This window comes from Saccostrea echinata, unplaced genomic scaffold, assembly GCF_033153115.1.
Source record: "Saccostrea echinata isolate AGI-Se365-2 ecotype Australia unplaced genomic scaffold, CSIRO_AGI_Sech_v1 ptg000054l, whole genome shotgun sequence".
Lineage (NCBI taxonomy): Eukaryota > Metazoa > Mollusca > Bivalvia > Ostreida > Ostreidae > Saccostrea > Saccostrea echinata.
Genome location: NW_026889803.1, coordinates 15,805,948 through 15,830,408, shown reverse-complemented (window position 1 = coordinate 15,830,408; position 24,461 = coordinate 15,805,948). Strand labels below are relative to the sequence as shown.

At 33.7% G+C, this 24,461-nt stretch overlaps 2 protein-coding genes across 2 annotated transcripts in view; one reads left to right on the top strand and one right to left on the bottom strand.

Annotated features, from left to right (window-relative positions):
- The window catches only part of LOC133171732 (twisted gastrulation protein homolog 1-A-like), a 403,867-nt gene that overhangs the window by 181,040 nt on the left and 198,366 nt on the right, over positions 1 to 24,461 (bottom strand). The window lies entirely within an intron of this gene.
- LOC133204659 (uncharacterized) lies at positions 12,054 to 19,866 on the top strand. Its single transcript, XM_061340406.1, has one exon. It carries the CDS (start codon positions 12,054 to 12,056, stop codon positions 19,854 to 19,856), a length of 7,803 nt encoding a protein of 2,600 aa, XP_061196390.1. The 3' UTR covers positions 19,857 to 19,866.

Genomic DNA, 24,461 nt, shown 5'->3' with positions numbered 1-24,461 from the left:
ATATTCTTGAAAGCTAGGTATGACATAATATATATACAATATTGCAAAGTTATTATATATCATAATACAATAATTAGTCACAGATATCTATAATGTATAAAAGAGTATAGAGTGAAAATCAGTAATTTTATATACAAAAATTTTGTATGAAAATCCTTCCAAGCAAGGGTTTGCCATTTATTTATAAATAGGGGCTTATACATAATACATGTATTATATGTGCATATATATAGTGCGGCGTACACGCTCAGACAATCTTAATTATGTTTTCTAAAAAAGATTTATATATAGATGCAGTACTAAGGGTCGAACTGACCTCCGAAGCAAAGATGTACATGTAAGAGCTGTGTAAACTAGATGTGATCCGCGCCTACAGTTTTCGTGACGTTTTCCCGCCAAATATTTGATTGGTCGTTCGAAGAAAAACCGAAAGTAGAACCGTTTTCGCAGAATAGTACATACATTTTAGAAAATAAGAAACATAACTTCTACAGTGGGCAACTGCAGTTGTTCATAGACCAATTGAAGAACCATATGATGTAAAAACAATGCCTAGGACGTAAACAGGTAGAAAGGTAAAGTTTGTTCTCAACAGAGGGCCGATGTAACTTTGTGTGTTGCAAATCTGTCCACCTCCCAAAAAATTGACGTTCAGAAAATATGTTAGAATATATTGGGATAGGTGCTTAAAGTGGGTCTTTAGTCGCGGATAGAGGGTACTTGTTCTTTAATAACAAGAGGCCCCAGAGTTATCATGGTTATTATCAGGTCCAGTCCAAAGATTATTTCTACTTATAGTTTCGTAGCTTTTTTAATCAGTCTGGTCGAACCCCCGAACGGGGGTATACCCCCAAACGAGGGTTTTCCGTCCCGTCATGCAATGCGCAAGAACAGTAACTCTTGCCGTATCCAATATAAACAAACTTGCCTATATCATCTATCTTAGGAAAAAGATCGATAATAATGTTATTTCTGCCATGAACTTGGTAAAATATCAACAGAAAAAAAATTAACAGGTTAAGTTTTCCATAGTTTGAATTTATAATGTAGAAATAACAAAATATTCTCCGTCATTTCATGAAATTATTCATTATTTTGTAGGACGTCTCAATTAGGATTATGGAATTAAAAACACAAGGAAAAATATTCTAAGAATGAGGAAATTATTGATTTAGAATCTAGATTTAAATAAAATTAAATATAATCGTGTTATTCCCCAAACAATCGTATTTATTTAAAAAAAAAAAAACTACAACAGCAAATTAAATTGCCAAACATTTTATTTAATTCTTATAAGATATAAAAGACAATAACTACGATAGATTTCATTTGAATTTTATTTTTATATTTATTTTGTTACACTTCCTGGGCATGATTATCGATAATAAAGACCGTCGATTGCTAGTCAGAGGAAACGCGGACTGAAACCCACGATCATAAATAAATCGATATTGGCACCATTTTTTCTTGCATTTTACTATGAAAATAAAAGATATTTGGTAGAATAATACATTTTTTTTTTTTAATTTCAATTTAATATTAGTTGCTTATGTCTGTTTATCGAATATTTTATCTTAAATACCTGCATGTCAAGGAGCAAAAGATCGCCAACTTTGCCAGTGAATGAATCCCGATTTGTACAATAAAGTTGTATTTTTGTAAAATACAAACTCTAAAAACACCTTTAATCTATCATTTCCGAGTGGTTTTACATATGCCAAATAATCCGTTACTTTGCACCGGCGATTTTTGTAAACTCCTACCTTTTGCGTGAAATACGCATATTTTTAAGCATCTGCGCATGCTCGTACCCCCGTTTGGGGGTATGAATTTCCCATTTCCGTTTACCCCCGTTCAGGGGTTCGACCAGACTGTTAATAGCTATGTAGGTATACTTGAAGTAGCAACTTCTACCTAACTTTACCTGTCCTTGAAAATAATAAAAATGATAATTAAGTCGCATCTTTAAAACAGGTTAAACTTCAAGTTGTTGTTTATCATCTTGTGCACTAGCTTCCTTGGTGTTGATTTGAAAACTTTACAAGAGTGAAGAATGGAGAGGAAATGCATTAGAATCATCCCCAAAACATTTTATCTAAGAATGCATGATTCCATGAAGATATTATGTTTTAAAATTGATACAGATTTGTGAGACATTTTAGAGTTGGTTTTGATTCTCATTTAGCTACCAGAAAATGAAATTGGATGTAACTAGTTTTTGATGCAAAATTTATGTTAGAGGGTAATCATTTATTTACCAAAATTTTTGTCATATTCATTGTTGAATTGATTATTAAAAAAATTGGTTCTCACCATGTTGCCCCATTCCAGCATTGGTCACAAAATGAAAATAATTAAAGAGTTGGTAAAAATAGCTACCTCAGGAGTAGGTTTAAATACCTGTATAACTATAAGTAGCTAGTAGGTAGAAATAGTCTTTGGACTGGATCTGATTATGGCCGTGCTGTTATCTGTCAGCAGATTTTCCCCAATTTATTCTTCTGCAAAACATTGATCACATATTGTTGCCCAGGCTATCTCTAGTGGCCATGAATTAAAAACTGAAATCTACACTAACTGAGGATGCTTTTCTATAGTTAGAATAATCTAACTTTATCTTGAGACGAGCCTTAACCACAGTTAGAATATTTCCCGTATGGTTGCAATGAAGCAATTAAATCATAGCTGATCCGCTCTGAAATGATTTTGAAGAATACAAAAGAAATTGCACTGAAAATAACTCCCAAATTAATTATTAACCTTTTTGAGATTTTATATGCCTTTTAACCCAAAAAATAATCTGTATAAAGACAAAAATTCAACTCATTTTCTCAACATTTTTTCTCATTTCAAATTGACAGGCCATGTTGAAATTTGGAACTCTCTGGATTGTTTATAGTAAATATGCACTGAGTTGAAATTATCACCCATGTTTATTTTGCTACATTGCCAATACACGAAAAATATTATTGTTAAACCGGGTCTGTAGGACAGTACCATTTAACGATAAAACATTCTATCTAGTTTCTCTGTAAATACAGTTGAACATTGTTATCTTGAACACCAATGTCTCAAGTACAAAAGATATGTCAAAGTGAGTTGGCAGTCTCAACCACTAATTATGTTTTTACCCTGGTTTTCTCCAAACATCAGTTCCTCAAAGTTTAATCTAGTCCTCTGCATTTGAGAAAGGGAGGTTTGACTGTATGAATTATCAAAGTTTTGTTTTCTTAAGTCTAACCTGGGGGTCATGATTTGAACATGCAAACTTGAATTAATACTACCTGAGGATATTAACATATAACTGTGACTTAACATAGCTGCAGAACTGTAGAATTATGGTTTTATATTTAATATTTTAGTCTTTGACCATAACAAAGACTTAAATATAAAACCATAATGCAACAGTTCTGCAGCTAGACTTAATATGGCTTTGCTGTTCTTGAAAAGAAGATTTTTAATTTTTTCCCTAAAACTTTGATTGCCTAATATGTGGCCCCAATTGAACCTAGGTTGTTGTGTATGTGTGATGTATGATTTGCGAACTTGAATCTATGCTATGAAATGCAGCTTTCACACAAGTTTCATCTTTTTGGCCCAGTGGTTATTCAGAAGATTTTTATAAGATGAAATTAAATTTTCACTAATTCTTAAATATATACCCTGTAAAAGGACATATTGCCTTTCATTTAAAGAAACTTGAATCCTCTTATCCAAAGGGTGTTTTATGGGAAGTTTGGTTGAAATTGGTCCATTAAGAAGTCAAAAATGTGAAAAGTGCTGATGCCCCTCATCATATTCTGAAATAAGCAGGTATTCAGCATCAAAGTTCATATCCTCATGAATTTTCAAAAATTTAAATAAATTTCTGCAATGAATTAAAATTGAGTAAAAAAATTAAAAAGAAAATTCTTTAAAAAGAAATTTATGTACCTTGTCAGGGCAATGTCATATTCTAAAGAGGTATATCAAGCAGTATTGACAACATGGTATATTGCCTGGCTTCTCCTAGGTAAAATGTATGTCATAATATCACAACTTCTACTAATTTAGAGTTATTGTTCTTTGATTTCCCTGAGCAATTAGATGAAATACTAAATAAACGTAGAGAGAAATGGAGAAGTCTGATATCATTTGATCTTTAAATATTAAAATTTCTTAAAATTCAACAAAAATATTTATAAACAAATATATTATTGACATTTCCTTGGGAATAGATGACTCAAACTTAAAGCAGAATTAAAAATAATAATTATTTAATGTATCAGCAGCAGGTCTGCATATACATGTTTGAAGTATCTGTTAATTTCAGTTCATGGGTAGGATGGATAATACACTGTCTTTTGTATTTATAAGAAAAAAAAACTGCCTTTTCATTCAGAGTCAGGGGTGTGCAATTACAAAAATTAGTTACTAGCCTGTCGGGCAAGTGGCAGTAACAAAGTTACTAGCCCGTGGTTGCCAGTCACTAGCCCATTAGCTACCGAAAACAATACATGTATATCAAAAAGGTTTTTTAAAAAAAAACATTTAAGTTGAAATAAATAAAAAAAATAATGGTATGCCCTTTGTTATTGTCAGGTACTTCTCTGTATTTTTTTCCGATTATAATTGTCACTGAAACGACTAGCGATAGCAACACACAATACATATAGGTTAAAACGAATTAAAGATTACGATTTTACAACAAAGTTAATTTGTACATTAATTCAGTCGATGCAAATATACGTACACTTTCGTTTTAGATTTACTAGCCCGACGGGCTAACGCAGTATAGATTTATGATAGCCCGACCTCTAAAATTGGTAGCCCGGGCTTTGGGCGATGGTAATTGCACACCCCTGAGAGTGAAAGTTGACCTTAATTTAATATGAGCATGTGACACTGTCTGCAAGGTTTTACAACCCCCTTCCCTGATCAGATTTACTTAAGTTGAACCATGATATCAATGAACACATATGTTTAACCAATTCCTTAACCAATTAAAATTACCAGCTTATAATATCTCTGAAGGTCTGCATCTCTGTTGAGTATATACTGCACATGTACATGACTTATTTATTCTCAAGATTTAGAACCTTACTAAATTTACAGGAACCATAACCTGGGGCAACTTCATGTCAATTTGTGGCAATAAATCTCAAATTCCTCTATTGACTATGTACATGTAATCAATTTAGTACTTTTACATTCTTAAATATAAAATATAAAATATTAAACACTGGGTTTATAATATTATCATAATAGTTATAATATATTGACTTAAGGTTACCGTTAAGAAGAAAACAATAATGGCAAAATATTGACTTACCCTCAGTGATTCCATTATTGGGTTGTGTGTGTGTGTGAGGGGGGGGGGGGGATGAGCTGTATAAAAGTTGAGATCCAGATTAATAGTTGCAATTTTTTAACATACTAAATCTACTTTTAGATATTTGATTTAATATTTAGGGGTTAAGAGGAAGTGGTTGAAAATATTATGGCTGTTAAATACTGACACCACCAAAATCTTCAAGGGAGGGGGAGCTAGGTTAAAATATTATAATATAGGTATGAAAGTTTAACAGAGAAAAATAAAGGGGAAAAAATCTTTAAAAATCTTCTTCTCAAGAATAGCAAAACCATAATTAGACATTATATAGTTATATGAAAGCATTCTCAGGTAGTTGATTTGAGTTTTCAAGTCATCGTCCTTTCGGGGTCTGGTGGGGTTACAGAAAAGGACCAAAGTTAAGATGGGAAAATTAAATAGGTAGAATTTATTAAAATCATTTCTCTTAAGAACAGTCAGGCCAAGATTGGTCATATTAATTTATAAGCATCCTCCAGTAATGCTGATTCATATTTGTAAATCATGAACCCTCAGAGGATAGGATGGGCCATTATATAAGGGGTCAAAATGTATAAGAAAAATCCTTTTATCAAAAACAGCAGGGCCACGATTATAGTCGTATAGATATTCAAGCGTCCTAGGGTAGAGCAGATTATTTTCTTACCTGAAAAATATTTTGTTATGTTTATTCACTTGATAGTGTTGTTTACTATCTTCTATAAATATATATTTTCAGTTGTGCAAAGCAGACATTTGTCAGAATATTCCTTGCTGAGTTCCTGTTTTCATCACCAATAGAAATCAATGTATTAAGTGAGTTAAATTAAAATATTTTGTTTTATTTCCATGAAATGGTTTTAATTCATTTATAAACAAAAGTATTGGAATGTTACAAATCTACAAACTAAGCTATACAAATCATCAAATCTATTTTGGGCTGGTAAAAGTCCCTGTGTCAGTCATAGATTTATTTATTTCCCCTAAAATTATAGCAACAATTCCAAAGGGAAAGATATTTTTAAAAGTCAAATTGTTTAAAAAATTGATTATACTGGCATCATTATGCCTATATGTTACAAATATTTTATCATCCTTGTACTTTGACATTAATTTTACATATAATTCTAAATTAATGTTCATATATGTACAATGTTATCTGGATGCAATGGATGTCAGGTATCATACATTGTAGTTGTACTTGTTGATAAAAGAAGTTCACCAGTATATATGGAAAACTAGTTTAAAACAGTTTTTTCAAAAACCAAAAACTAAAAACCAAAAAAAAAAGAAGAAATTATAATATGTTATATCAATATGCAGGAATATTCAGGAAGTGCAGATACTTCATAAAAGTTTGATTTGAAAATCTCAATCTTGAAATAAAGTTAAAAAATCTGAGGGTAGGTATTGATATTGAATGAATGTTATTTACACAAAGTCAAAGACACACACACACACACACACACACACACACACACACACACATATATATATATATATATATATATATATATATATATATATATATATATTAGGGATGTCAATTTAGTCAGTAATTCATATTCGAATATTCAATGAAAGTATTCGAATATATTCGAATATTCGATAAAATTAATAAAATCTGTTTTATTTTAAGTATGCATCATCCTACTCTCATGAAAGGTTTAGCGTAGGTTTACTTATATTGGAAGTAAAATTGTATGAAGACTTTTGTAGGTGTACAATAAGAAATTCCATTTGATATTTGTCAATGTTTGAAATAAATATTCATTGATTTAAATGTAAATAAGTATAATTTTAACAAATGAAACATGTGTATTTATAGTAGCTCCAACTGAGGAACCAGTCATCTTACAAAGGCAAGATAGTCGTAACGGTATACTGTTCTTATTTCAATATGTGTAATAAATTACAATTATCTGCCTAATAAGAGATATGATTATAATCTTTGATACAATGCCTTTAAAATATAAACAAATATTTCCATTGACAATTTTCCTAGGTAATTAACTAATTTCCCGATAATAAATATAAAATTCAGGATTATGTTCAACCCGAGATATTCAAGTAATTTACATATTTATTCTGAAATTAAACCCTTTACAATATTAATTAGATTGATTCTATCGGACATTCATTCAATGATCAATTAAATTTATTTTGATAAGTATACTCAGGCCTATTAGACAATCTAAGATTTCATTTTGTTGTCCTCGATTCTAGATCCGATCATATCTAACTAATAAAAACTATGAAAGTACGTTTTGTATTATACATAAAGCATTATTGTACAATTCTTTAAAGGACTTATCGCGTGATTTTAAAAAAATCTTAATTTTATGAAAAAATATTATCTACAACCTTGTTTATTAAAATACTGAATACAATAAACGTTGTTGAAAGCGTATTTTAAGAGATATCGAGAGTTGAAATTCAAATTCGGCAATATGCACATTTCAGTCGGATTTCGGCGAAATACTACTCTGACGTCATAGGCGACAATTCAGTGATAGAGAGATGAGAAGTTGCACACTATTTACGGAGTTATCAAAGACAAATGCAGCTTAATTACGAAAAATGATGAAAAAATTAATTCCAAATGTGCTTTTCAATTACTATAGAAACATTAACTAGTTCTAAGGTATAAGACGATTGAGATATTTTCATTTTTTATTCCAAACATTTAGCATTTGTAGGTCTGATTACGGCAATGTTTCGTGATCGGAAAATATTTTTCAAGACCGCCATCCTTTACAAAACATTTGAAGACTCGAAACAAAATACATGTTATTTAGTAGATCTATATGATAAGACAGTAGTGAAAGAAATCAGGCGATCCAAATTGATCGTTAGTAAATTAAACAGGGATAATTCCAGCACTGTTCTAACCAAAATTTATTAACCAAAGTACTTCTTTTTATGAAATCTGAAAAACACCGAATATTCGAATCTTAAATTCATATTCGAATATCAACTCATCGAATGAATATTTGAATGTTCGAATATTCGATGCCATCCCTAATATATATACAGGACCTCAACTTGCAATTTTTAATATGACCATTTTCCTTGTAGTGCTGGTATTTTATGCCTCATATTTAAATTTTATTTTATGTTGCTCATAAAATATCAGCAGTGACTAGATAATTTGCTATTAATCAGCACCTGGCAATTAAATCAACAGACAGCATTAGGGAATGTAATGGACATTTTCAATTAAATAATTTTGTTCAGTCCATTAGGTAGTAATGCATGCTTGACAGAAAGCGCATAACCAGAAGGAATTACATTCAGTTGATAAAAAGATATTTTGACAAATGTTATTGATGACAATAGGATATGTGATGAAATTTGGTTCAAGTCAAGACTAAAGAAATTTACCACTATTTGTAACATTGTATATTTGTAACATGTTCTCTCTTTTTTTTTTATACATTATGATTTTATTAAGAATATATTAAAATTCAGTAAAATCTCTTTTTAGCTCACCTGAGCCGAAGGCTCAAGTGAGCTTTTCTGATCAAAATTTGTCCGTTGTCTGTCGTCGTCGTTGTTGTCGTAAACTTTTCACATTTTCATCTTCTTCTCCAGAACTACTGGGCCAATTACAATCAAACTTGGCACAAAGTATCCTTGGGTAAAGGGGATTCAAGTTTGTTCAAATGAAGGGCCACTCCCTCCTCAAAGGGGAGATAATTACAAAATAGCAAAAAATTAATGGCATTATTGAAAAATCTTCTTCTCAAGAACCAATGGGCCAGGAAAGATGAAACTCATATGGAATTATTGTCAGGTAGTGTAGATTCAAGTTTGTTCAAATCATGACCTCCGGGGGTAGGGTGGGGCCACAATGGACGATCAAAGTTTTACATAGGAATATATAGGAAAAATCTTTAAAAATCTTCTTCTCAAGAACAGCAAAGCTATGATTGGTCATATTTATATGGAAGCATCGTCAGGTGGTGTAGATTCAAGTTTGTTCAAATCATGACCCCCGGGGGTAGGGTGGGGCCACAATGGACGATCAAAGTTTTCATGGAGTATATAGGAAAAATCTTCAAAAATCTTCTTCTCAAGAACAGCAAAGTTATGATTGGTCATATTTATTTGGAAGCATCCTCAGGTGGTGTAGATTCAAGTTTGTTCAAATCATGACCCCCGGGGGTAGGGTGGGGCCTCAATGGACGATCAAAGTTTTACATAGGAATATGTAGGAAAAATCTTCTTCTCAAGAACAGCAAAGCTATGATTGGTTATATTTATATGGAAGCATCCTTGGGTGGTGTAGATTCAAATTTGTTCAAATCATGACCCCTGGGGTAGGGTGGGGCCTCAATTGACGATCAAAGTTTTACATAGGAATATATTGGAAAAATCTTCTTCTCAAGAATAGCAAAGCAATGATTGGTAATATTTATTTGGAAGCATCCTTAGGTGGTGTGGGTTCAAGTTTGTTCAAATCATGACCATCGGGGGGTAGGGTGGGGCCACAATGGACGACAAAGTTTAACATAGATGAATATAGGAAAAATCTTCAAAAATCTTCTTCTCAAGAACAGCAAAGCCATGATTGGTCAAATTTATATGGAAGCATCTGCAGGTGGTGTAGATTCAAATTTGTTCCAATTATGACCCCTGGGGGTAGGGTGGGGCCACAATGGACAATCAAAGTTTTCATGGAGTATATAGGAAAAATCTTCAAAAATCTTCTTCTCAAGAACAGCAAAGCTATGATTTGTCATATTTATTTGGAATCACCCTGAGGTGATATAGATTCAAGTTTATTCAAGTCATGACCCCCAGGGGTAGGATGGGGCCACAATGGACGATCAAAGTTTTACATAGGAATATATGGGAAAAATCTTCTTCTCAAGAACAGCAAAGCTATGATTGGTCTTATTTATATTGGAAGCATCCTCAGGTGGTGTAGATTTAAGTTGTTCAAATAATGACCCCCAGGGTAAGGATGGGGCCACAATGGACGATCAAAGTTTAACATAGGTGAACATAGGAAAAATCTTCAAAAATCTTCTTCTCAAGAACAGCAAAGCTTTGATTGGATATATTTTTTTGAAAGCATCCTCAGGTAGTGTAGATTCAAGTTTTTTTAAATCATGACCCCCAGGGTAACGGTGGGGCCACAATGGACGATCAAAGTTTTATATAGGAATATATAAGAAAAACCTTTGAAAATCTCAAGAACAGCAAAGCCATGGTTTGTAATATTTATATGGAAGCATCCTCAGATAGTGTAGATTCAAATTTGTTCAAATCATGACCTCCAGGGGTAGGGTGGGCAGTGTTCGAAATTAGCGTCGGCCCGTCAGTCCAGCGCCGACGTACAAACGGAAGGACTCACGAATAGTATGACTAAATGGGTCCATGAAATAATTCTGGGCCGATGATGATTTGCCGGGAAACAAGTTGAAGTCAATCACATCTCGGACCTTTCCGGCGAGCTTGAAAAAATACACCGTTGTTTTTCTTTACCGCTTGTTGGAAAGGCTTTAGAAGTTGCGATTGAAGTTAACGTATATTGGTTTTATGCATTTACATTAGCTTTTATATCTTTCCTGCATTTTAATTGGATATATTAAACAAATTAACCAATGAGCGTCTTTAAAAGAAATTGGACTTAAAATGGGTAAAACTTGTTATTTTTATCAAGATTGTATCAATTCTTCTTTTCATGTGCATTTTAAATAAATACTGAAGATTTGATTTTTTTTCCTGCGTGGAATAAATTTATGCTATATGTATGCGGTTACAAACTTTCCACGGAAAATTGTCCAAGTATACTTAAGTACATTTTAACAACATATTGTGGTAATCTAAGAAACCTGTGTAATTTTCTACCCGCCGATTTTAAAAACAGAAATTGTAATTCCGAGGAAAAATCTAAACACATGTTAAACTCTTTACATGTTATATATGACCAAGTAAGACTGTTTGACGATTAATGTTTTACCGTTTCATATTGTTAATACTTGCGAGTTGTAGTTACCCTTTATTAAATTGACATATTTCATATGAAGCGATAAACTTACCGAGATCATCAATACGTAAAAGTTTATTTTTCCCAAATATTTTATGGTATTATTTTTGGGCCTACGCTGCCCTGGAAAGACTCGTGTGGTCCCTTTCTCTGTGGGTCCTTTGGACCCATAGAAAATAATTCTGAATTTCGAACACTGAGGGTGGGGCCACAATGAAAGTTCAAACTTGTAGAGAAAAAAAGTCACAGTCAAAAAATTATGTAAGCAGTGTAGATTTGATTTTGTTCAAGTGATACCCCCCCCCCCCCCCCCCACTCCCTTTTAGGGGTAGGTTGGGACCATTTATGCATTTAAGCTTTTCAATACTAAACTGATTTTTCCTTTTTTCCTGGCCACAGTGCTCAGGTGAGCGATGTGGCCCCTGGGCCTCTTGTTGAGTTTGTGTTAGTTGATGCTTTAATTATTGTAGTTTAAACAGAATGGGCCAAACTTCAACAAAAGAAGAGGCAGAAAGACCAGCAGATCCAACAAAAAGAATTGGTACAACCTGGAAAAGAGAAGAAACTGATGTGAAGATATCTGCAACAGTAAGAAAAGGCATTGATTCTTATACATCAAGTAATGTGTATGAATCCTCCTTATCCCCCTCATCAACTGTGAAATGCTCATCAGGATATACTGACTCTGTACTGAGGGAGAGAAGGAGTATAAAAGGTCAAAGTTTAATGGAGTCCAAAAGGAAAACAACAGGAGCAATTGAAAAATGGGATGAAAAAGAAATTCTCAGAAAAACTTACTACAACCAAAGAGATGTCAATGCACTACCTTCCTCCCAGTACAGATCGGAACCTTCAGAGAGACATGGTAGAAACACAGAAATAGTAAATAATTTACATGAAAATTGTTCCAAGAAGTATGGGATACAATCGCCTGAACATTCATCCATCAAAATTCAAAGCTTGGAAGATAAACATAATAAAAGCATTTCTTTGGGTGATGTAAGTACATTTCAATCAACAAAAGGAATGGTTAAAACTTCGAAAAGAGAGGGAACTGATGTAAAATTATCTGCAACAGTTGAAGAGGGAATAGATTCCTATAAGTCAAGTAATGTGCATGTGTATAAATCGTCATCACAACCCTCACCAAATTTGAAGTACTCTTTGGGGTATCCAGGCTACTCATTGACGGAGAGAAGGAGATTAAGTGACAAGCATTTTATCAAATCTAATGAGCAAACAACAGCAGCAATTGAAATATTGGATGAAAAGAAAATTCTGAGAAAATCTTATTGTAACCAAAAAGATGCAGATGTATTGCTTTCTTCCCAGTATGGATCCGAAGTGTCAGAGATACATGGTAGAAACACAGAGAAAGTAAACAATTTACATCAAAATTGTTCCAAGAAGCATGAGAAACAGTTGCCTGAGCATTCATCTATCAAAACTGAAAGCTTTGAGGATAAATGTAATAAATTTTCTGATGACCATATTGGATTTCACAAAATGGAGCCTCTTTCAAATGTTGTACAAGGAAATGAAGCTTCAGAATCTGTGTTGCAAATACATGTACGAGGTTTCCATAGCGAAGACAATGGGATATATGAATCATCTGAAAGAAAAGAGAGATCACAGAATATTACAATAAATACATCTCAAGATGATCTTGGATCATATAGCAAAGTCAAAAGCAAGGAAGAAAAAGAACGAAAAATTAATTGCTCAAATGAGGGAAATAAAAAATATGTGCCCTCAAAAGAAAATGTTATTTGCAGTAACATAATGAAAGATAGTCCTACAAATATAGATTTTCAAGGAAGACAATCAGAGACTAAATACTGGACTGAGGATGGCCAAAGAAACTGTGATGGTTGGAAGGATTGTTCAATGGCTTCAATAAGACTGGAGGATGTAAAAGAGACGACTGAAAGCAAATTTTTAAAGAAAGAAAGAAAGGGAACTGAGAATGGAGGGGCGTGTATTGAAATGATTAGAAGCAACAATACAAAAAAGGGAAGTCAGTGTTTACCTCAGTCTGACATTAGAGAGGAAACAATGGCAAACAAGAAAGAAAACCATCAAGACTTTCTTTTCAAGGAAGTTAAAGATCTAAAGGAAAGCCTTAGACCTCAGTCAAAAGATGAAAAAGGATTTACAAGTCTAGATGAGGTGCCATCTTTTGAGAAAATTGATGAGAAGAAAACATTATTAGAAATAAAGGAAACTATGAGAATATCAGATAAAAAGAGCTTATCCCTTAGGAACCCAAGTGATGAAAAAAATTCTGACAGCGGAAACCGTGGGGAATTTGTTGAAAATCAATTCATTAGTCAGCCACGTGAGATGAAAGAAAACAACTCTTCTCAAAGAGACACAATCATTACAATGGTTAACAAGGTATCAAGAGAAAAATCTTTAGAAGGCAAAGAAGACATGGGCATATGTGAACAAAGGCATCAGTCATTTACCACAAATGAAGCTAGTTCAGGAAAAGTACAAGAAGGTTCTGAATATCAGGATATGAAAAAGGCTATTGGAATAGCTAAAAATACTTATGGTAAAAAACATGATGAGGTTACATTAAAAGATGGATATGCAAACAAAACTGTTGCTGATGAGCATGAAATCATGGAAAATAAAGTCGAGCAACAAGAGGAGAATAATTCATTCAAACACATAAACTTGTTAGAAAAAAACAGCAAAGTAAGAGGAATTGAAAACAGAATTTCTGATTTTGAAACAAACATGTCACCTATTGAGGTAGAAGAAACAAAACTGAAATTTAGACTAGCAGTGCAGGAAACCAGAAATGCTAAAGGAAAAGAAAGTTGCAAAGAAAGCAAAACCAAAAATGTAAGTGCTCACCAGCCAAGATGGACATTTCAACACAATATGGAAACAGATTTGCATAACATCAGTATGAGTGACAAACACGCTGTAGCAATGGATCAAAATTATGTTGCAATTAAAGATGGTGCTTTGCCTGCAAGAGCTGCAACTAAGAATGAAGATTCATTTGAAAGATCTGATGATGTAGATGAAGTTATGGATAATATTGTCAAGCCAGCAGACAAAGTGGATACACCAGTCAGTGATGCAAGCAGAGGGGGATTAGGAATTTCCATTTATAATTCTGAAGAAAGTAAAGCAAAACTACATACTAAAGATTTAGTAGTAGTCCGATGTAACAGCAAACAGAAAGAAGCCATGGGAGATGAAGAGATGATATCACCTTCTCCAGAAACTAAACTGGAGAAAACTAAGCAAAATCATCTCTTTGAAAGAAAAGTCATTAAAGATACTGATTTCTCTAAGGAGTCCAATCAGAAAAAGAAATCTAAATGTGACAAGATCAGCAAGGTAAAAACACAAAAGAGTTTGAACAAAGAATTAAAAGAGAGAGAAACAGAAATGGGAGAACTAATGGCAGAGGAGGGATATAAGGAAGAAAAAAGAGAAAGTGGTAATCAAACAGATTGTAAATCTATGGAAACAATCGCTTGTAAGCAAAATTCAGACAAGGAAACGGTCAAATACATCTTCACTGTTTTGAAACAATTGGAGGATGAAAATGATTTGCTGTCTCATCTTATTGGCATTGTGTCAAATGTTCAATTTCGAATTCATTTATTTGAAAATAACTCTAAAACGAAGACTACTACTGTTGCTTTGGTTTTCAAAAGTGATGTAAATGCGAAAAGCTTTGAAAGTTGCTTAAGAAGAAATAGTATGAAATTAAACTTTAGGTACCACTTCAAAAAAGAAACTGTTTCTAAAACAAAGCTTGTGAACATAAACAAGAAATTGCAATATATTAAAGAAAAAACTGTTGAGGTATTAGGGAAACACCAGGATAAAGAAAGAAAAACACAGAGCCAAATATCCAATTTAAGCACAGCACCATTGTCATCAAAGAAAAAAATTAAATATACCAAACTTTTTGTTCACGAACAAAGAGAGGCCCAGAAAAAAGCTCTGAGTGATAAATTCACAGAACTTGAACAACAACAGAATGAATTCAAATCATTCCTATCTGAGACTATCCAAAAAATTGAGTGTTTCAAAGCAGGAAACATGCAACAAAAAGAATTAGATTCTTTATTGAAACAATTTGAAGTGGAATGTACACGACTAGAACAAGCCTTGCCAATTTATGCAAAAAGAACTGAAATTATCGATACAATTCTCAGTCATCAAGTTTCTGTCATTCTTGGAGAAACTGGCTCTGGCAAAAGTACACAAATAACACAGTATATTTTGGAGTCTGAGTTAAGTTCCTTTGGAAAAATCATCTGTACACAGCCACGTAAGGTAGCAGCAATGAGTCTTGCACAAAGAGTAGCATCTGAATTGAAGGCAAAGGTAGGGGATCTTGTTGGTTATCAAACTGGTATGAAAGCAAAGCTGAACAATCAAACAAAGGTATTGTACATGACTGATCATATGCTTTTGAATGAGTGTCTAAAAGACCCTTTACTGATGAATTTTTCCTGTATCGTGATTGATGAAGCTCATGAAAGGAGTGTATATACTGATCTTTTGCTTGGAATGATAAAAAAGTGTTTGCCACAGAGGCCGGAACTTAGAGTGGTGATTACCTCTGCAACAATAGTTCCTGATGTTTTTGTGCAATACTTTGGAGGGCCCCAATTCTGTCCAGTCCTTAAAGTATCTGGAAGGATGTTTCCAGTTGAAATTGAATGGTTAGTTCCTTCATCAGGTGCAGATGTAGTTGATGATTATGAGATCAAAGCTATAGAAAAAGCGGCAGAAATTCACAGAAATGAACCACCTGGGGACATTTTAGTTTTTCTAACATCCCAAGCAGAAATTGAACAGTGTGCTGAAAAACTGGATGTCTTGCTAAAAGGAAGGAAAGATCACTGGATTTTGCCTCTACATGGTAAGCTTCAAACAGAGGAACAGAATTTAGTATTTAAGGATCCTCCTCGAGGGAGAAGAAAAATTGTTCTTGCCACCAATGTAGCTGAAACATCAGTAACGATACCTGGTGTAAAATATGTGGTAGATACTGGGGCAGTGAAAGAACTTTTGTATGACCCAAAGAAAAAAGTAAGTTCCTTACGTGTTGTGAAAGTTACCAAAAGTTCTGCTGACCAGAGGAAAGGTAGAGCTGGAAGAACGGGACCTGGTAAATGTTATAGACTTTATTCTAAGGAAGATTATGACATCATGTGTCCTACATCTGTACCAGAAATTTTGAAAATACACTTGGGTCATGCAATTCTGAAGCTCTTGCAACTAAATGTTGATCCATTAGAATTTGACTTTGTACAGGCTCCAGAGAAAGTGTCAATGACAAATGCTTTTCAACACCTGAATAAACTTGGAGCTATTGAAGATGGAAAAATATCTCCATTAGGAAAGTGGATTGCAAAACTTCCATTTGAACCAAGTTTAGGAGTTCTTACCCATGACGCAATTGACTCAAATGTTGGGTTAGAGGGAATTATCATAGCAGCTTCATGCACAGTTTCTGGATCCTTATTTTATCGAGGAGGTACAAAAGAAGAGAAAGAAAAGTCAGACAAATTGAAAGTTCCATTTTGTCACAAATATGGAGACCACTTTACAAATCTTGAGGTTTACAAAGAATGGCACAAAGTTACTGAAAAGCAAAAGGGTAGATGGTGCAAGGATAATTCAATCAATGGAAAAGCAATGCGAAGCATTCGAGATGCTGCAAATGAAATTTTATTTATACTGAAGAGAGATTTGTCCATTACCATGAAATTTGAATTTACAGGTGCTGAGGATGTGGAAAGAAAATTACAAAAACTATTGTTCAGATCATTTCAGAGTAATCTTTGTCATTTTCTTGGACACGAAAAAGCTGGTTACTACTTTATAGACAAGAATCAACAGGTTATTATGCACCCTTCCTCTGCATTTCAGTCACTTGCATCTTGTCCTAACTGGGTTATTGTTGAGAAGGTAATGCAAACCTCTCGTGACTTTGCCTTAAATATTACAGCAGTGGCAGATGAAGATGTTGAGGAAGCGCTGAATGAGGGCTCCTTGGACTTTGATATTGATGATGTGGAAAGACGGAAAGTTGCACCAGTTTTGACAGAATATGTAGGTGTTCAAGTCCACAGAGAATTTGTTGGACCTCGATATAGCAATGTTAGAGCCATGCAAGATAATTTGAAGTTGGAGTGTGAAGATTCCATATTTGTGATAGATGCTGATCGTGAAAGGGGAGAAATTTCAATTTATGCACCAATTAGTGATTCAGATATTTCCTCACGTACTTTGAAAACTGCAATAGATCCAATTAGAGAAAAAATAAGGAATGAAACAGTGGAACATCCTTTGCTACCAGAGTTTTCTAATGTTAGAATATCAATTGGAGCAGGTGGGCAAGTCCAAGATTTATTATATCAAGATGAATATAAAAATGTTTTTATTTTCGGTGAGGCACACGCTTTTAGTTCTGAAGAAGATATGGTGCAGTGGTTTAGACGTTTTGGACCCATTCAATCATTTATACCAAAATCTTCCAAGAACATTAATCCGAAGTATCTTGGACAGATTGTATTTGAAAAGCCTGAATTTGCTAAAACTGCAGTAATTGCTACTCGAAAAGGAAAATGTGATTTTGAAATTTCTGCAAAACCACCAAAGGGATTTGGGAAAAGTGAAGAAGACGATCTACTTAGGGCCAGGCTTGTTTGGTGTCGACGAAAGTCCAGAGGTTTTGGATTTGTTGAGATTCATGACCAAGATAAAATAGACCATATCATAGTTTACAGTGCACTCAATCATTTCGTAGTTGGAGGAAAGCGAGTAAGAGTGAAACGAGGAAATAACGGAAGAGATGAAGATGAAGAAACACATGAATTATTTGTGTCAGGTCTCGGTGATCTTGTTAACGAAGACGTCTTGCGTGAAAGTTTTTTGAATACGTTTGACATCTCTGAAAATGATATAGGAAAAGTCGTCGTTATACGGGAAAAGGTTAACACAACACCTCAAATGTTGCACAGTCTGAGAACAAGAATAGAGAGTCAGTTTAAAGAGTACACAGGTATTCGGCAAAATAAGTTTAATGTCACTCTTCTTGAGCCAAAGCCTGCGTCCTTTACATATCAAGCTTTTGTCACATTTAAGGATCCAGAGGAAGGATTTGAGGCTTGTACTAAAATACGTAACAAGATGTTCATTGGAGAGCATGCCGTTTCTGTTACTCCTGAAATACATACTCGAATCTTTGTATTAGCCCAGGTCTACAAACGAGTAAAGAGTGATATTGAAAAATATCATGAGAAAATAAAGAATGAGAATACAGAGAGGCGATTGACTATTACTGTTCAGAAAAATGAAAACTATGTTATAGATATTGATGCAGATAGCATTGAAAGCATGGTTCGCACAAGAAATAAAGTACAGGAATTGCTTGAAGGTGAAACAGTTGATTTGGAAAAGATCCCTGCACTTCGATATCTGTTTACCCGAGACGGCCAAGAAAAGGTTGAAAAAATTATGAAAAAGACTGAAACATTAATTTTGCTGGATCATAGAAATTCGTCATTATCCGTGCATGGTCGCATTGGTGACCGGAGAATAGCTGTAGGGAAGGTTAGAAAATATGTGGAGAAATTGTCCTCTTCGAGACTGAGAGTGATTGATTTGAAAGGGGAAACAAAACCACCAGGATTAATGAAAGCAGTTATTCTGATGCATGGTGTCGATCTTAATGGTCTGAAAGTTTCTTCAAATTTGTCAACAGTGGATCTTGATCACAGAAACCACAGAATTAAGATGTTGGGATCAGATGATGCAGTTGAAAAAGCTGTCCAAAACATTAATGAGATCATTGATTGTTTGCGGAAAAATAGCCAAACCGCAACTTCCGATCAGCCAGAGTGTGGAATATGTTTCTGTGAAATTGCTGAAAGTGAAATTTACAGATTGGAGTCCTGTGGCCATCCATACTGTAGGGATTGCATGAAGATGAATATAGAATCTGCTATCCGAAGCAAAGACTTTCCAATTAAATGTTGTCATGATCAATGCGATATGCTCTGGGCTTGGAAAGATTTCTTGAATATGACAAGATCTGGATTCTGCAGTCTTCAGAACATTCTGAATTCAACTGTATCTAGTTTTGCCATGGGAAACAAAGACAAAATTCGATATTGCATAACTCCAGACTGCCCAATGGTGTATAAAGTCAGCAAAGATGGAGGGAGAATTGTATGCAGTGCTTGTAGAACTAGCATGTGCAGTAAGTGTCACGTTGAGTACCACAGTGGAATATCTTGTGCCATGTACCAGATGGAGAATGGAAACGATGAAACGGGACTTCGGGAATGGATGAGACGGGACCCTCATAACAGGAAATTGTGCCCGAATTGTTTTGCCGGAATTGAGAAAAACGGTGGTTGTCAGCACATGGAATGTCGCGATTGTAAAAGCCACATTTGCTGGATATGCATGGAGTTTTTCAAAACTAGTCGTGAATGCTATGGACATATGAATAAAGAGCATAATACTTTCGTTTAAAGTAGAAACAGTAATATGTTCATGAACAGGAAATATACTTAAAAACTACACTTGTAATGCCTGAACGATTTTCTCTGAAATAGGTACATTTTTAAAGGAGAAAGAAGATGATAAAGATTTAAACAGAATACTTTTAAATTTAAATGTATTCTATAGTAACAAATGCTTTCCTTTGATTGTGGTTTTGGATCTATTTGTTAAAATTTCTATAATTTATAAAATTCATGTTTAAAATATAAAATTATGATATCTGCATGTAAAACGAATAGGGAAAGAAATATTAACGCGTTTTTTTTTTATCTTGTACTTCCTTTATTACTTGTAAAACCTTTTTCTGATTTTGTTGATTAAATTTGAATTGTCTTAATTATAATAGTGATAATGATAATAATTTTCTTTTATTGTCATTTTATGTAAATTAATATGTTTCCAATATGAATGAAATATTTTATATTAAGGAATACTTGACGCTTCCGGTTAGGATTTTCAACAATTGGTGCGATGTATAAGCATCACATGTATATGTGTATGTGCAATACTTGTATATGTCTGTGATGAAAATATTTTTCAAAAGAAATTTAAATAAAAGGAGGTACGCTTAGTTATTTAAAATATTGAATAAAAAGGCTTTATGTTAATAACCTATTGCTCCAATGTTTTTAATCAACAAATACCAAATGCTTTAAAACTCTTTAGATTTTATACTGATTGTTATAAATGAGATTCAGATATACAATGATTAATACAAGCATAAAAGCAACCATCTTTAAATACTAATGCATTGTGTTGTCGCCTGTAATGTTTCATTTTTAGAATTTGGAATCTACATTACGTCGCGTGAAAACTACAGTGAATGTTCTTATGGACTGTTCATTCCTAAGTCAGCTTGAATTGCACATTTTTAAGGGTTAGGTTAAATTCTTCATATTTCGCTCTATTGTGTATGCTTCTTGAATGTCATTAATTAAGGTCAGACGACACGTTCCTCAATAATATATAATTTTTTCCAAGAATTTGTCATTGAAGTATTGCTACTTTAACAAGTTTCCTCACAAAAAATTGAGGTACCTTACCAAGCATTTTTGCAAGATCCCAGAGGATGCTATTATATACTATAGAACCCTATTGGAAATCACTAGTATTGTCAATATCACAATTGTTTGGTGTCCTTGTCTGCTTAAACATTTTGAAAACAGTTTAAAATCACAAGTCAGTGATAATTGTGATTAATTTGTTGTATTTTATGAAGAGATACGAAACAGATATGTATTCAAGCAACCTGTCGTCATACCTTAAATCTTTTTTTCTTTGATATTTGATTAAAATCTTGGTGAATGACACGTTTTGTTTGTGTTATTCATAGAAAAAGCACGAAAGGGAAATGTGTTGGACATACCTATGGAGAACTAGAAATGAGTGTATAGCAAATAAGTAATTTTCAATGCAAATATAGTACCCTGCCATTTGACTTTCTTCTTAAAATATTATGCATTTAATTTACAGTAAGGTTGTCTAATGGCCCTAAAAAATATTTTTAGTTTTGCTAATTTTCCTTAAAAGAAATGTTGAATTCAAGGGGAAGTCCTAGAAAAGCCCTAGCTAATTGTTCAAGTCAGTTCCTAATTCCTATTATTTTTTTTATTCTACTCCAGCAATTTTGAAAATGCATTCATTCAAAGTCTGTCCCTATGTAGTTTGCAGTTACTCAGATTCAGTGAAAGGCATTTGACCGGTGTCAAGATGCCCTTCCTGTACTTAAAGTATTTTGCAAGTTTCTGTTTTGTCTAATTTGCGAAGGAAAGTCCATTGAAATGACAGAATTCCCTAATTTAGTTGCGTGGATGAATTTCTATTTTTTTTTTTAACTCTATTTCTTAAAGCTGTATATGGCGTGTCTGAGCTGAAAAATAAAAATTCGAGATTGAGTGTAGATAAACATGATATATGTTATTTACGTTTAAATTAAAATTTTCACCGATTTTTAACTTGAATTACCTCATGTTCCTATAGGGTAAGTCTGGGTAATTTCGACCACCGTTTAATTTCGACCAAAGGAATACAACACCACACAAAGATCTACGGAAGTGTTGAGACAAGTTTAATTAGTCCCCTACCGGTGAAACCGGAGGGGACTATAGGTTTCCTCTGAGTCTGTCCGTCCGTCTGTCTGTCTGTCCCTCTGTCTGTCAGTCTGTCCCACTTGGTTTTCTGCACTTTTTTCCTAAACGCCTGCAGATATTGAGCTGATTTTTGGTATGTGAGTGTATCTTGATGAGTTACAGATCAAGTTTGCATTTCGTCCCGCTTCATTAATTTTTGACAGAATTATGGCATTTTCAATTCTTAACGGGAACCAGATTACACTTGCCGGTAGGGGACTAGTATTGCTAATGCAATACTCTCAGAATGCTTGTTTATTATAGAATTATAGAAAACTATTTCTCAAATAGTGTTTCCTAGTATAATTATTCATCGCAAATATAGCTTGATCAGAGATATAAATAATATTTTTACTATTATTTATGTCTCCAGTTTAATTGACGTTCGATGTCCCCGTCTTCAATGCGGTTGATTTGATCAAGGAAATGCAAGAGAGACAACTCGTACAACCTCTTTTTAAGTTTGACCTCGTTCAACAGTCTACAGCACGAATTAAATTAAAATTGTTTTATTTTTTCTTGGAATGTCTTTAAGTTGCAGAATTTTACTAATTTATCTTGGATTTCTCTCAAAATGCACAAGAAACGTCCTCATGATTTTGGTCGAAATTACCCCTACTGATTTTAAGGACGCGGGGTAAATTCGACCACTTATTCTGAAATATGTGTAAGTTGTCTTTAACAGCTGTTTAATGCAATGCAGAGTTAGATCTTCCAAAAAAAAGATTATACTGTATATTTACAATATAAACTACACATAACCTTTTATATTCAAAAAATATGTCAGATTAATTAACACATGCATACCTAGCTATATATATTGCCCGGGCCGTTCACGAGGGTGCATCACTGATCGACTGACGTGCGAGAGAACACGGATTCGGCACTGGCTTTGAAATAACACATGGCGAGAGCAATCCATGAGATTCCAAACCCGTCAAATTAACAAAAGAGAGGATGCAGGCAATATCAAATATATATGTTAATAAAAATCGGGTTTTTTTTAAAAAAAAATTCATCATTACGAATGCGTTTGACGGACAAGACTGAGGCTATCGAAAACCAACGAACCAGTCGTATTAAGATTGTATCACACAGTCCAGGTACACAAATCCAAATAGTACCCAAAATATCAGAACAACACACCAAAAGAGCCCCAACAATCTTGAAACACACACACACACACACAAAAAAAAAAAAAAAAAAAACCCACTGATGTTACACGAAATAAATGATTTCTTTGAGTTTGTTTTTTTTGGTTTTGTTTTGTTTTTTTTTGGGGGGGGGGGGTCAGAGGACTTTGCTTCTGTAAATCTTTATTTAATCATCGTCGGAAACCCATGGTCGGTCTCGACCGACCGTGGGTTTCCGACGATGTATTTAATTGACTTGATCGAATTTCTCAGGATCTATCTCCTTTAAGAATTAAAAAAAAACACGTAAAAAATACGTAAAGCAACGCATTCCAAATGAATATGTTTATGGTAAAAATTAGTGAAGAAAAATATACGCAATTCTAATGATATGCTCAAAACTTGTACATATTATATATGTATACAATTTGAATGATTCTGTTGTGAAAAGATCTAGACGATATCAAATATCATAACAAAGAAATTATTTATGGAATCTGAGAATTTTATCTATTTGCATAACTTTATAACACAATTTTAAAATATAGAGTTAGCGAATTAAAAGCAGAATTTAGAATCGGAATAAGAATTAAGATGTCTTGAAGACAACATTGAAAAGCTTAAGTAACCCAGCCCAATTCTTTACTGTATGGATACTAGTACTTATCCATTTTAATCTTTTTATTGAGAGAGATAGATACACGTATTTTCTAAATAAGGCAATATAGTTTCTCGGACAATAAAATTTTGAATAAAATGCGACAGGTAAAGTTTACATGCATTGCAAGAGTTATCTTTCTTTTTGATGTTTGTTGTGGTCGAAATTACCCCCGAGGCCGGTGTCGCATAATTTACGTTCCGGATACTTCGCGTTCCGGCCGGAACCTTAAAATCATAATATTGGTTCCGGATTTTACTGTAAGTTTGGTTCCGGCCATGGCTGCAATCTTCGAATCGCGGTATCTCTCAATATTATTATCTGCCAGTTTTCATTCGATACTGAACCATAGAGGTAGTTTTTTCCTTTAGGATTAAGCATGGCGCAGAGGCATGCCATTTTCATGTGGCGCAATGTTCTTTTTATAAGGCGTCATGCCCTTTTTGTACAGCCATTTTTAAAAATAAATGAATATAAATAGCCTAAGTAAAGATAGTGAAATACGCTTTCTGATACATGTACACCGAATAAAATTTTGTCGCATGAAAGGTTTTGTTTATCTAATGCATACAAATTAAGTCCCTTTGTTTATTTAGTGCATGTCAGGTGTGAATTTCTCGCTTGAATGCACGCAGACCCGGTATTTACAGGATAA

What these genes read in the sequence shown, in the direction of transcription:
- LOC133204659 (XM_061340406.1), top strand. Translation starts at nt 12,054, where the DNA reads ATGGAGTCCAAAAGGAAAACAACAGGAGCAATTGAAAAATGGGATGAA.